Source organism: Lynx rufus, unplaced genomic scaffold, assembly GCF_022079265.1.
Source record: "Lynx rufus isolate CCGP_SWC_20201006 ecotype Redwood Valley unplaced genomic scaffold, mLynRuf1.p SCAF_1, whole genome shotgun sequence".
Classification (NCBI taxonomy): Eukaryota; Metazoa; Chordata; class Mammalia; order Carnivora; family Felidae; genus Lynx; species Lynx rufus.
The window spans coordinates 209,395,661-209,409,868 of NW_025814823.1; the positions used below are offsets into that span (position 1 = coordinate 209,395,661).

At 35.8% G+C, this 14,208-nt stretch overlaps 1 protein-coding gene across 2 annotated transcripts in view; it reads right to left on the reverse strand.

The window, feature by feature from the left end:
- Positions 1-14,208, reverse strand: part of WDR70 (WD repeat domain 70) — a 298,862-nt gene that overhangs the window by 107,764 nt on the left and 176,890 nt on the right. For both annotated transcript variants that reach the window (XM_047093335.1, XM_047093345.1), the window contains one exon: positions 4,512-4,686. In XM_047093335.1, the coding sequence (XP_046949291.1) occupies positions 4,512-4,686 (175 nt within the window). The remainder of the gene's footprint in view (positions 1-4,511; positions 4,687-14,208) is intronic.

Genomic DNA, 14,208 nt, shown 5'->3' on the forward strand with positions numbered 1-14,208 from the left:
GGGCACCAATCAGCCACAGAGCTGGAGAAATGTCTCTGCAATATCTCTTAGGCTTGAGGCTTTCCTGGTAAGGGGTTGTAGTACATGGCCATTTTCCCAAAAGGCACAGCCCTAGAATCTGGGCAGGGGTTGCAGGCCAAAGGAGAAGTAAGAGGCAATAAGGTGGAGAGTAGGTCAGGCTGCTGCTGACAGTAACCTACTGGCAAACAAAACAACTTCAAATACTATTCCTTCCCATCACCTGTGTCTACAGAAGGCAAAAATAAATAAATATCATGGTCCCCATTTTTCTGCCAAAGGCTTAGTTTATAAATAGTGATTGCAATTAAGTAAATACAGCATGTTCTTTTAGTAAAGAGTCTAGCATATTGTAGATTCTTAATAGGTATTAAAGAATAGCAATACTGCTTTGAGAAAAATATGTCCAAAGAATTTGGTATGTGTTTTTGTATGAACAGAAGAAGTCATTAAATATTCATGAGACCATACAACGCTGGAATATTTTAAAAGTCAGAAATTAAACTTGAAAAGTAATTTTTTAATTAAAAAAAAAGAAATTGTACTTGAAAGCCATGCAGTTTTTAAATTTTTTTTTTTAACGTTTATTTATTTTTGAGACAGAGAGAGAGCATGAACGGGGGAGGGTCAGAGAGAGGGAGACACAGAATCCGAAACAGGCTCCAGACTCTGAGCTGTCAGCACAGAGCCTGACGCAGGGCTCGAACTCACGGACCGCGAGATCATTACCTGAGCCAAAGTCAGCCGCTTAACTGACTGAGCCACCCAGGCGCCCCAGCCATGCAGTTTTTTAAAAAGCCACCTATGTTAATACAGACTATATATTTATACATCATTAAAGATATACCAAAATTTACCTCAATATATTTCTCCCCTATCCTTTCTCTATCTCTCATTGTAGCTTCATATAAATAGAATAGCTTCTTTATGTGCTATTTTTAAATGTCTTCTTAGAAATAAATAGAAAACCTTATTTCTTACCTTTCCGGAATACATTCATTCACCCATTCATTCAACAAATCATAATTGAAGATCTACTGTATACTAGGTATTGTTCTTTGCTCTGGGAATACAGCAGGGAGCAAAGTAGACAATAATCCTTTCCTTCGTGGAGCCAATATCCTACTGGAGGCAAACAGCCAACAAACAAGCATGTAAAAGATACAGTAGAGTGTGTCAGATGGTGATCAGCATGATGGAAGAAAATAAGAAGGATAGAGAGCACCACTGGTGGGAAAAAGCCTGCAATTTTACGTAGGGTGGAGTCAAGGAAGGCCTTGCTGAGACGAGAAAATGTGAGCAAAGGACTAAAAGACGTGAAGGGGGAAAGCCACACGAACATGTAGGAGAAGCATGTTGAAGGCTGAGAGGGCTTCTGCAGACGCTGAAACCAAGTCAGGGAGCGTGCTGTTAACTGTTCAATGTCACCATGCACTATTCTGCACCTCCCTCACCTTACTCCAACCATGTGCTGGCCTTCTTGCCGCTGCTCAGATACATGCCGATGAGTGGGGGCTGAGGGACCACGGAGGCAGTGCAGACCTGTAGAAGCTCCTCTGAAAAGCCCTTCTTCCCAAACTGGCAGGCCGTTATCACATGACTGAAAGGGATGCTGGGCAAACACTCTTCCTGAGCACCACTGTCCAACAGAACTTTCTGTACTGATGGGGATGTTCTTTATCTGCGCTGTTCAATGAGCAGCACATGACTAGACACACATGGCTACCTGGCATTTGAGAAGTGCTATGTGACTAAGGAACTGAAATCTGAATTGTAAATTTTCTCTTATTTAAATTAAAATAGTCAAATGTGGCTAGTGGCTACCATACCGGCCATACATAATTCTAGAGGTAGGTCTTGAGAACACAGGAATTGCTCACTAACAGATACTTCTAAAAGAAGAAATATTTCATTTAATTTGCTAAAATTCCAGTTAGTCTAATGAGAATTCAATGAATAAATAGGGCAATTGTGATAGCTTTACTTAATTGTCCCAAAACACACACATGTATTAACCACTATTTACCATGTAATTCTCTGGCTACTGCATGGAAAAACTATTGCTAGTAGGTTTTTTTACCTCAGCTTTAGTGTTTCCCTGTGGGTAATTTATTATTGCTTAATAATTAAGAAATTTTGTAAAATTCTGTGGTTTTTAAAATATTTACTTATTTTGGCGAGAGTGCAAGCAGGGGAGGGGCAGAGAGGGAAACACAGGATCCAACCAGGGCTCTGCACTGATAGTGCTGACTGCAGACAGCCCGATGTGGGGCTTGAACTCATGAACCGTGAGATCATGATCTGAGTTGAATTCTGACACTCAACTGACTGAGACACTCAGGTGTCCCAGTAAAATTCTGTTCTTTTCCTTCTTTTTTTTATTTTTTAGTGTTTATTCATTTTTGAGACAGAGACAGCATGAGCAGGGGAGGGGCGGAGAAAGGGAGACACAGAATCTGAAGCAGGTTCCAGGCTCCAAGCTGTCAGCACAGAGCCTGACGTGGGGCTTGAACTCATGAACCACGAGATCATGACCTGAGTTGAAGATGGACGCTCAACAAACTGAGCCACCCAGGCACCCCTAAAATTCTGTTCTTAAATCAAGTTGTGTTTCCTAGCTAGCAAGTTTTTTCTTCTCAATTTGATTTGTCTTTAGGTGAGATATATTTACATGCTAATGTAAAAATATGAATAAATGTAACAAAGGGGATGTAGTATCATAAGCTATAATACCTTCATGTACTCTTTAATTGTAACAAAATAGAATCAAAGACTACAATTAAGCAAAATACCTTAAAAGATTTGGGGGGGGGTCATAAATTGACATTTAAATAGCTTTGCTTTTTACAAAAATGGAAACAAAAGATATTATTTATTTCACATGATATACAAGGCCAATCTTTAAAAACTATCCATGGGACGCCTGGGTGGCTCAGTCGGTTAAGCGTCTGACCTTGGCTCAGGGTATGATCTCACAGTCCGTGTGTTCGAGCCCTGTTTCGGGCTCTCTGCTGACAGCTCAGAGCCTGGAGCCTGCTTTGGATTCTGTGTCTCCTTCTCTCTCTGCCCCTCCCCTGCTTGCACTCTGTCCCTCTTTCTCAAAAAATAAAACAGCATTAAAAAAATTTTTTTAAACTATCCTCAACTTTATTAAAATATATGGGTTCTAAGAGAAAGGCACACATATATACATATGTTTAGTATGCATTACACTAAACACACCACTGTTAAAGCTACACAAAAAAAACCTCACGTCTGAGAACTTCTGTTTAATCCAACAGCACCCAGAGACGATGAAAGCCAGTTACTAAAAAATTTATTGCTTGGTTAAAACTCAGTTTACAATTCAAAGGATTTCTAAAATCTCTGTGCTGTTATGAAGCTTTATGGGGTTTACAATGGAGATGAAAACAGAAATAAAAAGATCTGACAAACAGAAAATGCCAAAGATATTTCTAGCATTATCAACATGGATTCTTTTTTCCCTATCATTACTTTTTACCTTATTCCAAGACAACTAAATTTAACTCATCTGCCTAAAAAAGACAACTATGTTTCCTAGGATCCCTTTCAAAATGTAAATGTCTGATAGGCAATTTTGTTTGAAAGAATATTATTTTTATAATTTTTAAAAGAGCTACAATATAAATTCCCCAGGGCAGGAATTTTTTTATGATCTGCTATGCCCAGTGCCTACAATAGTGCCTACCATATAGTAGATACTTAATATATACTTATTGAATAATAATTTTATCGGAATCTTTTATTAAAATAAATATAACCAAATAGCATTATAATATTAGTGTAGATTTTCATTTTAACACTTATCAAAAAATCTTGTTTTACCATCTCTACATACAACAAAATCCTTTCTAAAGCTTATTGGTAATTCTCAGAATTAGCCAAAGACTTTCACATATTTCATAGAATTTTTTACACAGAATTCTGTGATCCCTTTCAATCCCAAAATCTTTTATTCTAATAATGATCTGAAACTGTAAAGGAATATCTGAAATCTATTTAAATAGAATGTCATGGAATCTTAAAAACAAAATATTATTTAAATTACTACAAAAATAATTGCAAATCCACTGATGGGCCATCCCAGATATTTCCTGGTTTTCTTAAATCTTTTACATAGTATTTTCTAGTTCTCTGCTCGGTCTTGTTTTATATTACTGTCAAATTCTTCACTTTCAAAATCAAGTACAATGAGACACCAAATAGTAAAACTGCACTACGCTTTTTCCATTTTATACCAAAAGATCTACTTTATTTTAAAAGCAAAATCTAATACACATTGGAAAATACTGAGCTGGAATGTTTGCTGAAATGCTGTTTACTGCAAATGTCCCAATGTTTTATCAACTAACACTGAAGTTTAAATTAGGGCTAAACTCAGGAAACTGACCTTCATAATATTTTAACATGATGTTTGTCTTTATAAGGTAGTTTTCTTCTAAGAAGAGCGGACTTAAATGTCCTAGACTTACAGTCAAATTTCGGTCCCAGATCTGTATGCTTCCATTCTGGCAGGCAGCTGCTATAAGGTTTCCATCTCTACTATATGTGCACGTTGTGGGAATTACTTTTTTACCCTGCACCGTCCGTGGTTTAAACACACTTCTTTGCTTCCTTGGATTTTCAACTTCCCATGTCCTCACAGTCCTAAAAACAATAAAGAGATTTTCATTTACAAAAAAGAAAGGAGTTTAAAATTCAGAAGAGCTCATAAAGACTACTTCACCTTGTAAGCATATAAATCTAATAATTATTTTAAAATAAAAGGAACACTGTAAAACAGTCTCCATTTATAAATGAGGTTACTCACTGAAATAAAGTGAACCATCTGAATCATACTGTCTTCAAATCAAACAGCAAGTAGCAAATTCTACTTCGAAGCTATCAGAGTTATAAGTTCTAACCCTCTACAACAGTGGCCTCCAAACAACTCTAACTCTACACTCTGATCGTAAAACTGTTGAATGTACACCCCCTATATACACACATTAATTTCTCAATTACTTACATGTGTTAATGTACCATTATATAACACATTCCAGAAAACACACTGAAAAAATAAGTCACTGAAAAAAGAATGATGTCCCTCTCTAGGGCCCAGGAAAAGATACCATGCCTCTGAGGGAGAAGCAGAAACAAAATTGTTTGCCCTGGGTTTTCAACAAGTAACGAGAAACAGCAGTCCAAGGCTGGGGGAGGTATGGAGTACCCTCCTGCTCAAAGTCCTAGGCAAAGAAGCACTGCCACTAAGGAGACTAAAACAAAATCCTTATGACCCAGAGAGAGAGGGGGGAAAAAAATCCCATAAAATACAGAACAACAAAGATGAGTTCAGCAACTACTTGGCAGAAACTATCCAAGCCATAGCACTATGGAACAACATCTCTAAATTTCTAGAAGAAAAAAAAAAGTCAATCTAATATTCTACAGGCCGTGAAAATATATTTCACAAATAAGGTAAAATAAAGACGTTTTCATGAGTGAAAGCTAAGACAATTCATTTCCTTCAAATATATATTACAAGAAATGTTAAAGGAAGTTCTTCAGGAAGAACAACTATGAGACAAATGGAAATGTGAATCTATACAAAGGAAGAGTGCCACAAATGGTAAAAATGAATAAAAATGTAAAAGATATTTTTAAAAATGTTCAAAGCTCTTTAAAAGATAAATGACTGAGGTAAAACAATGTATTGCAAGGTTTATAGCATATGTTTAAGTAAAATATAGGTCAACAATAGCAGAAAGGTTGGAAAGAAGATATGGTACTATACTTGCAATGTATAGTATTATTTGAAGAGACACTTTGATACATTAAAGATATATATTACAAAGTCTAGAGCAATTGCTAACATATTTTTATAATGAATATGTAATAATAGACATAAAATGGAAATGAAACAAAAACAGGAAGAGATAATAAGAACCATGAGATAAATATAAAACAAACAGCAACATGGTAAGTTCAAATCAAATCTCACAAATAATTACATTAATTAGAAACTGCATTAATTATAAATTATCTAAAAACTCCAATTAAAAGATAAAAATGGTCAGATTGGATTAGATAAAAGCAAGACTCAGCAGATTCTATCTTTTAAAAATACACAAAAATGTTTAAATATGAAGACTTAGATAGGTTGTAGTAGTAAAAGGATGGGGAAAAATGTGCCTGGGGAACATAACCAAAAGAAAGACAGAATAACTATATTAATGTCCAATAAAGTATCAAAACAAGGAATAAAACTAGAGAGAAAGAGGAAAATTTCCCAATGATAAAGAGTCAATTGATCAAGAAAACATAACAATTCTAAATGCTTATGCCACTAATAACAGAGTTTCAAAATATGAAAGCAAACTTGACAGAAATAAAAGTAAATATAGCAAATCCATATTCATAGTTGTATACCTCAACATTCCTCTCTCAGTGACTGATAGAACCAGCAGACTCCTCCTTGCTTCCCCAAAAATCAGTAAGGATTCAGAAGACCTCAAAAGCAATGCCAAACAAGTTGAGCTAACTGACAATTATATAACACTTCACCCAATAACAAATGAATGTGCATTCTTTTCAGGTGCACACTGAACACACTCTGGGCCATAAAACAAATATAAACACACTAAAAATGACCAAAATCATAAAAAAGTATGTACACCATCAAAAATAAAATTATATAAGCAATCAATAACAGAAATGTATCTGAAAATATATCTTTTCCAAAACATTTAGAAATTAAGAAATACAATTGTAAATAATCCACGGGTCAAAGAAAAAAATCACAAGGGATAGTAGAAAAACTGAATTCGGGGCGCCTGGGTGGCACAGTCGGTTAAGCGTCCGACTTCAGTTCAGGTCACGATCTTGCGGTCTGTGAGTTCGAGCCCCGCGTCAGGCTCTGGGCTGATGGCTCAGAGCCTGGAGCCTGCTTCCGATTCTGTGTCTCCTTCTCTCTCTGCCCCTCCCCCCTTCATGCTCTGTCTCTCTCTGTCTCAAAAATAAATAAATGTTTAAAAAAAAATTTAAAAAAAAAAAAAAAGAAAAACTGAATCCAATAAATATGAAAATACAATATATCAAAGTTCATGGTGGGGCGCCTAGGTGGCTCAGTCAGTTGAGCACCCAACTTCAGCTCAGGTCACGAACTCACAGATCGTGAGTTCGAGCCCCGCATCAGGCTCTGTGTTGACAGCTCAGAGCCTGGAGTCTGCTTTGGATCTTGTGTCTCCTTCTCTCTCTGTTGCTCCCTTGCTTTCTCTCTCCCTCTCTCTCTCAAAAATAAAGGTTAAAAACAAAATTAAAAAAAAATTCATGGTATTCAGCTAAAATAGAACACAGAAGAAAAATATAGTATTAACTGTATACATGAAGAAAAAAGAAAGGCCTCAAAATAATGATCTAAGATTCAGCCTTCAGAAACTTGAAAAAAGAGAGAAAATTAAATCTAAAGCAAATAAAAGGAAGGAGATAATAAAAATGAAAGTACAAATGAATAAAATAGAAAACAGAGAAATCAAAAGCTGGTTCCCTGAGATGATCAATAAAATTAATAAACCTTAAGCTGGATTAATGAAAAAAAAAACAAAAATTGGAGACAATATCAAACATCAATATTTTGAATGAAAGAGAAGATATCACCATAAAGCTCAACATTAAAAGGACAACAAGGGAATTTCATGAATGAATTTATATACATACATTTGATAATTTAGATGGACAAATTTTCTTGAAAGACACTAACTACCAAAGTTCACTCAATTAAGAAATAAATAACTGGAATATTCCTCTATGATTAAAAAGCTGAATACATAGTTAAAAATCTTCCCACCAAGAAAACTCTAGATGGCTTCGCTATTGACTTCTACCAAACATTTAAGAAAGAAGTAATACCAACTCTATACAAACTCTTCCAGAACACAGAACAGGAAACACTTCCCAACACTCATTCAATAAGGCCCGCACTACACTGATGCCAAAACCAAAGTCACTACAAGAAAACTATTGTTCTGGGGTACCTGGGGTGGCTCAGTCAGTTAAGCTTCCGACTCCAGTTCAGGTCATGATCTCACAGTTCGTGAGTTCGAGCCCCGCGTAGGGCTCTGTGCTGACAGCTCAGAGCCCGAGCCTGCTTCGGATTCTGTGTCTCCATCTCCCTCTGCCCCTCCCCCACTTGTGCTCTCTCTCAAAAATAATAAATAAACATTAAAAACAATTTAAAAAAAGAAGAAAAAGAAAACTATGGTTCCATATTCCAATAAACATAAGACACAAAAATCCTTAACAAAGTATCAGTAAACTCAAAGTAGCAGTGTATAAACATAATAATGTACCATGATTAAGTGGTATTTAAACCAGGAATGCAAAGAATTGAAAGGAATGAAAATTAAACAATATAATGTACCATAAAAGATATATGATCATCTCAATCCATGCAAAATAAACCATTTGACAAAAAATCCAATATTCATTCATAATAAAAACTCTCCACATACTAGGAAGAGGATGGAACTTCCTCAGCCTGATCGAGGACATCTATGAAAAACTTACAAGTAATATACACAGTAATGAAGAATGGCTGAATGCTTTCCTCTTATGGTTGAGAACAAAGCAATGATATCAAACTCTCACCATGTCTTTATACTGGAGTTGCCAGCTAGGGCAATAAGGTGAATAAAAGAAATTAAAGGCTTATAGACTAGAAAGAAGAAATAAAACTATCTTTATTAAGAAACCACATGATCATATACATAGAAAACCCCAAGAATCTATAAAAATGCTACTAGAACTAATAGTGAGTTTAGCAAAGTCACAGGATACTAGGTCAATAATCAATTTTATTTCCATTGACTAGCAAAAATTAGATGTTGAGATTATGAAAATAATACCATTGATAATAGTATGAATACACATAGAACCTGACAAAATATGTGTAGCTTCTGTACACTGAAAACCATAAAATGTTTCTGACAGAAAGTAAAGATCTACATATATGAGAAGACATATTGTATTCATGGATCAGTAGAGTCAATATTGTTAGGATTTCAATTCTCCCCTAGTTAATCTTTAGATTCAACACAAGTTCAAAGTTCTAGCAGAGTTTTTTTGAGATAGAAATTGGGTAGGATAATTCTAAAACTTATATGGAAATGCAAACAACTTGGAACAGCCTGTAAAATTCTGAAAAAAGAACAAAACTAGGGAATTCACTCTACCCGGGTTTCCATATTATAACATCCCACATTATAACACCAACCATATAAGTTGTAATTACACATATTAACATTTATTCCTTCTACAAGAAGAGCTACTTGGGAGCAAGCTCACTCTCTCTGTCTTTCGATCTTTTAAAATTTTTGTATGCCTAGGGTCTGCACCATCTCTTGAACATAATAGGATCAGAACACATATTGGGTCCTCAATAAATGTTTGTTGAAGAATAAAAGAAATTCACTGCCTATCTAGGCATTTTAGACATCAATTTTATTGAGGTATAACCAATATACAGTAAATACAATTGATTTTTAAGTGTATAGATTTCAAATAGGCAGCATTTTTTGTCAAATATTTATAATTTATGCCAAATTAGAGTCTGAGGTTTTTTAAAAATAACTTTTGCATATCCTTCCCCTAAGATTTGCTTGGGAACTTAATTGATTGCTTAACATTACCAAACCCTAGTTTACAGAGCTGTCAAACCCAGTGCCTGACCTAAGATCGAACTGACTACATTCTAGGAATTAATGACTAGCAAAATGTAAGTTCAAGTAGGAGTCTGGAAACAGTACACACAGAAACATCAGAAAGGCACCTTGGAATTCCAGGATTTAAAGCAACCTATTGGGGAGCCAGGAGACTAGAAGCCATCAACAGTGTGACAGACACTGCTAGCAGCATACTCCAATATCCATTCTCTTTTCTTCTCAGTTAAAGTCTGTATTTCCCACCCTCTCTTGCAGCTAGATGTGATGAAATGTAGAAACAAAGCTTTGACCACTGCAGTGTAAATGGAAGGGTAGCATAGGACTTTGGGAAAGTCTCAAAAAGAAGGTTGCAGACCTTTCTTCAACTCTTGTTTACTCCTTCCTCTGCCAGCAATCCAGACATGATGCTGGGCTCAAGCAGCAGCTTATCAGGGCAACAAAATAGCAGGCACCCTGGTCCTTGATGACACCATGGCCATGAAACCAATTCTAGAGTACCTATGTCTACTACGTCTAGACTTGTGTTTCTGAGAGAGCAAGAGAGAGAAAGAAAGATAAAGTTTACTGGGGTATAATATGCTCACAATGAAATTCATCTGTTTAAACATACAGTTCTGTGAGTTTTGACAAATGCATAATTTTTTTTAAATGTTTATTTTTGAGAGAGAGCCGGGGAGGGGCGAAGAGAGGGAGACAGAGGATCTGAAGCAAGCTCTGTGCTGAGAGCAGAGAGACCAATGTGGGGCTTGAACTCACAAACCCCGGGATCATGACCTGAGCCAAAGTCAGATGCTTAACCAACTAACCCACCCGGGTGCCCCAATAAATGCATAGTTCTATCACTCCAAAAACTCTCCCTTGTGTTGCCTCTTTATAGACCATCCCTTCCTCTCCCAGCTTTAACCCTTGGCAACTACTGACCTGTTTTGCTTTTTCCACTATTATATAATGGGAATCACACTGCATGTAACCTCTGAGTCTGGCTTTCTTAATTTAGCATAATGTATTTGAGTTTTATATACATCTCAGTAGGGGAGCCCGGGTGGCTCAGTTGGTTAGGCATCTGACTCTTGGTTTCGGCTCAGGTCATGATGTCACGATTCATGGCATCAAGCCACATGATGGACTCTGTGCTGACGGCACGGAGCAGGCTTGGGATTCTTTCTCTCTCCATCTCTACCCCTCCCCCATTTGCGCGGCCTCTGTTTTTCTCAAAATAAATAAACATATATATATATATATATATATAGATAGATATATATATACATAATATATTTTTATATATTAAATCTATATAGTATATTCTATATATATAATGTATGTATATATATCTCAGTAGTCCATTCCTTTTTGCTAATGAATAACATTCCACTATATGGATATACCACATTTTGTTTATTCATTTACCTAATAAAGGTTATTGGGTTGTTTCCAGTTTGAGGTGATTATGAATAAAGCCTCTGTAAGTATTCATGCATCGTTTTTTATTGTTTCTTTGTTTTTGTTTTGTAAAAATAAGTTTTCCTATCTCTTGGCTAAATACAATACCTTGAAATGTGATTGTTGATCATATATAAGAATATGTTTAACTGTGTAAGAAACTACTAAGCTGTTTTTCAAAGTGGCTGTTTCATTTTGGATTCCCACCAGCAGTATATGAGACCTCTAACTGCCCCATACAAAAATATGATCAGTTGGTTTTTATAAGACATTCCAATAGGTGGGGCTTGGTATTTTTATTTTAATTTACATTCCCTATATGATTAATGATATTGAGGATCTTTCATTGTATTATTTGCCATCCATTTCTCTTCTTTGGTGAAGTGTCTCTAAATCTTTGGCCCATTTAAAATTTTTGTTGTTTAAATAGCCAAATTGTGGAAAGACCCTAAATGTCCATCAACTGATGAATGGATAAAGAAATTGTGGTTTATATACACAATGGAATACTACGTGGCAATGAGAAAGAATGAAATATGGCCTTTTGTAGCAATGTGGATGGAACTGGAGAGTGTGATGCTAAGTGAAATAAGCCATACAGAGAAAGACAGATACCATATGGTTTCACTCTTATGTGGATCTTGAGAAACTTAACAGAAACCCATGGGTGAGGGGAAGGGAAAAAAAAAAAAAAAAGAGGTTAGAGTGGGAGAGAGCCAAAGCATAAGAGACTGTTAAAAACTGAGAACAAGGGGCGCCTGGGTGGCGCAGTCGGTTGGGCGTCCGACTTCAGCCAGGTCACGATCTCGCGCTCCGTGGGTTCGGGCCCCGCGTCGGGCTCTGGGCTGATGGCTCAGAGCCTGGAGCCTGTTTCCGATTCTGTGTCTCCCTCTCTCTCTGCCCCTCCCCCGTTCATGCTCTGTCTCTCTCTGTCCCAAAAATAAATAAACGTTGAAAAAAAAAAAAAAAAACTGAGAACAAACTGAGGGTTGATGGGGGGTGGGAGGGAGGGGAGGGTGGGTGATGGGTATTGAGGAGGGCACCTTTTGGGATGAGCACTGGGTGTTGTATGGAAACCAATTTGACAATAAATTTCATAAATTGAAAAAAATAAAAATAAAAAAATAAACATTAAAAAATTTTTTAATAAAAAAAATAAATAAAATAAAATTTTTGTTTATTTCCTTATTATTGTATTTTGAGAGTTATGTTTTCTTCTAGAAATTTTATACTTTAAAGTTTTACAACTAGGTCTATGATCTATTAAAATTACTTTTTATACCTGGTACGAAGGTTCATTTATATGTGTCTGTTTGTATATGTATGCATACACACATATATATAAATATGTATACATATATATGGATATCGAATTGTTCCAGCACCATTTATATCTGAGAATTATAAAACCTTACCCCCTACTGAAAGCATTCTGTATAGCTTGACTCTTATCTCATTTCACTATGTTTCCCATAGTTAACATGGACAAAAAGTTGCGAAATACCTCGTGTGTCTTTTCTTTCTACCCTTGGCTTTGCAACAGTGGAGATAAACTATGATCATTTCTCTTTTTTTATAACTGAACATCTCCAAAAGTCAGATGCTACTTTAAAATCATGATATAAAAGACCCCACACAAGTATAAAATATCATTATCATTATCTGGCTTGTTTAAAAATTTTCAGCTCTAAAAACTGGGATAATAATACCAACAATAAAGGGATTAAATGAGATAAGGGATGTAAATGTGTCTAGGAGAGTACTTGGAACACAGTAGACACTCAATAAATACTAGTTCCTTTCTGCTCTTTCCTCAGACTATAAATAAAATATTAAAGCTAATAAAACCAACAACTAAGTATTTCCATTTGTTTCAGTGGTATATTAACACATTAAGCTAGTTATCAAAGTAACAATGAAAAAAAAAGCAACTAACCTAACATATAGAAGTGTGAAATACAATTAACATAGCATCTGATAGTGACTAATTATACTATGGTTTCATGGCTCTGATTCCCTGAATCTATGCCTTAAAAAAATGGATGCTAATGTGGTAGGCCATTAGGTATCTGTCTAAACATTTTATGCTGAAGAACACATATTTTGAAACTTGGAGTGAGATCTGGTCTTGTAAAATTAAAACTGTGCTTCATAAAAAAGATTTAAAAATAGAAGAAGGATCTGCCTGGGCCTTTCTGGACACGCAATGAAAACACCCAGAAGACAAGAAAAAGACACAGGTGGGGTCATTACATTGCCCCAGGCACAAATGCTTTCTGTCTTAAAATTTTGAATTCTTTCCAGATACAAGTTCTAAACTTTCTGGCATCGACTGCATAAATGCATCACAGCATTTGGCAGAAGTCAAGGGAAGCATTAATTTTGCATGGAAATCACTTAAAAGATCTTGGTTTAATTTTTCTCGAAAGACTACACAAGCAACTTGAGTGATGCAAAAGCCTAAAACTTGCTGGCACTCTTGGCAAAGAACAACTTTCTTTCCAAAAATGCCCAAACATGAAGGTATTGAAATTCCAGAAATGGGAAAAATGTTCTAGATTATATATACACCCACAATAATCTTTACAAACACAAATAATTCACATACACACACAGCAACTGCACTAAGAATACAACTGTATTCAGAAGATACGTATTGGGTGCTAATGTTTTATACTTGCAATTATTAAAGTTAAGGCCTAATGAAATCTACAGCTAGACTAAGGGATAAATGCTACAATAAATAACCACTTACATCCTTACATTTACAGCCCACTGATTTTCAACAAAGATGCCAAAACAATTCAGGGAAAAAGAACTGTTTTGAAAAAGTCTTTTCAAAAAATACTGCTGGGCCACCTGGCTGACTCAGTTGGAAGAGCATGCAAGTCTTGATCTCAGTGTCATGAGTTTGAGCCCCACGTTGGGTGTAGAGATTACTTAAATAAATATTTTTTTTAATGATGCTGAAACAACCGGATATCCATATGTTAAATGGTGAATGTGAAACTTTGCCTCACATAATACAAAA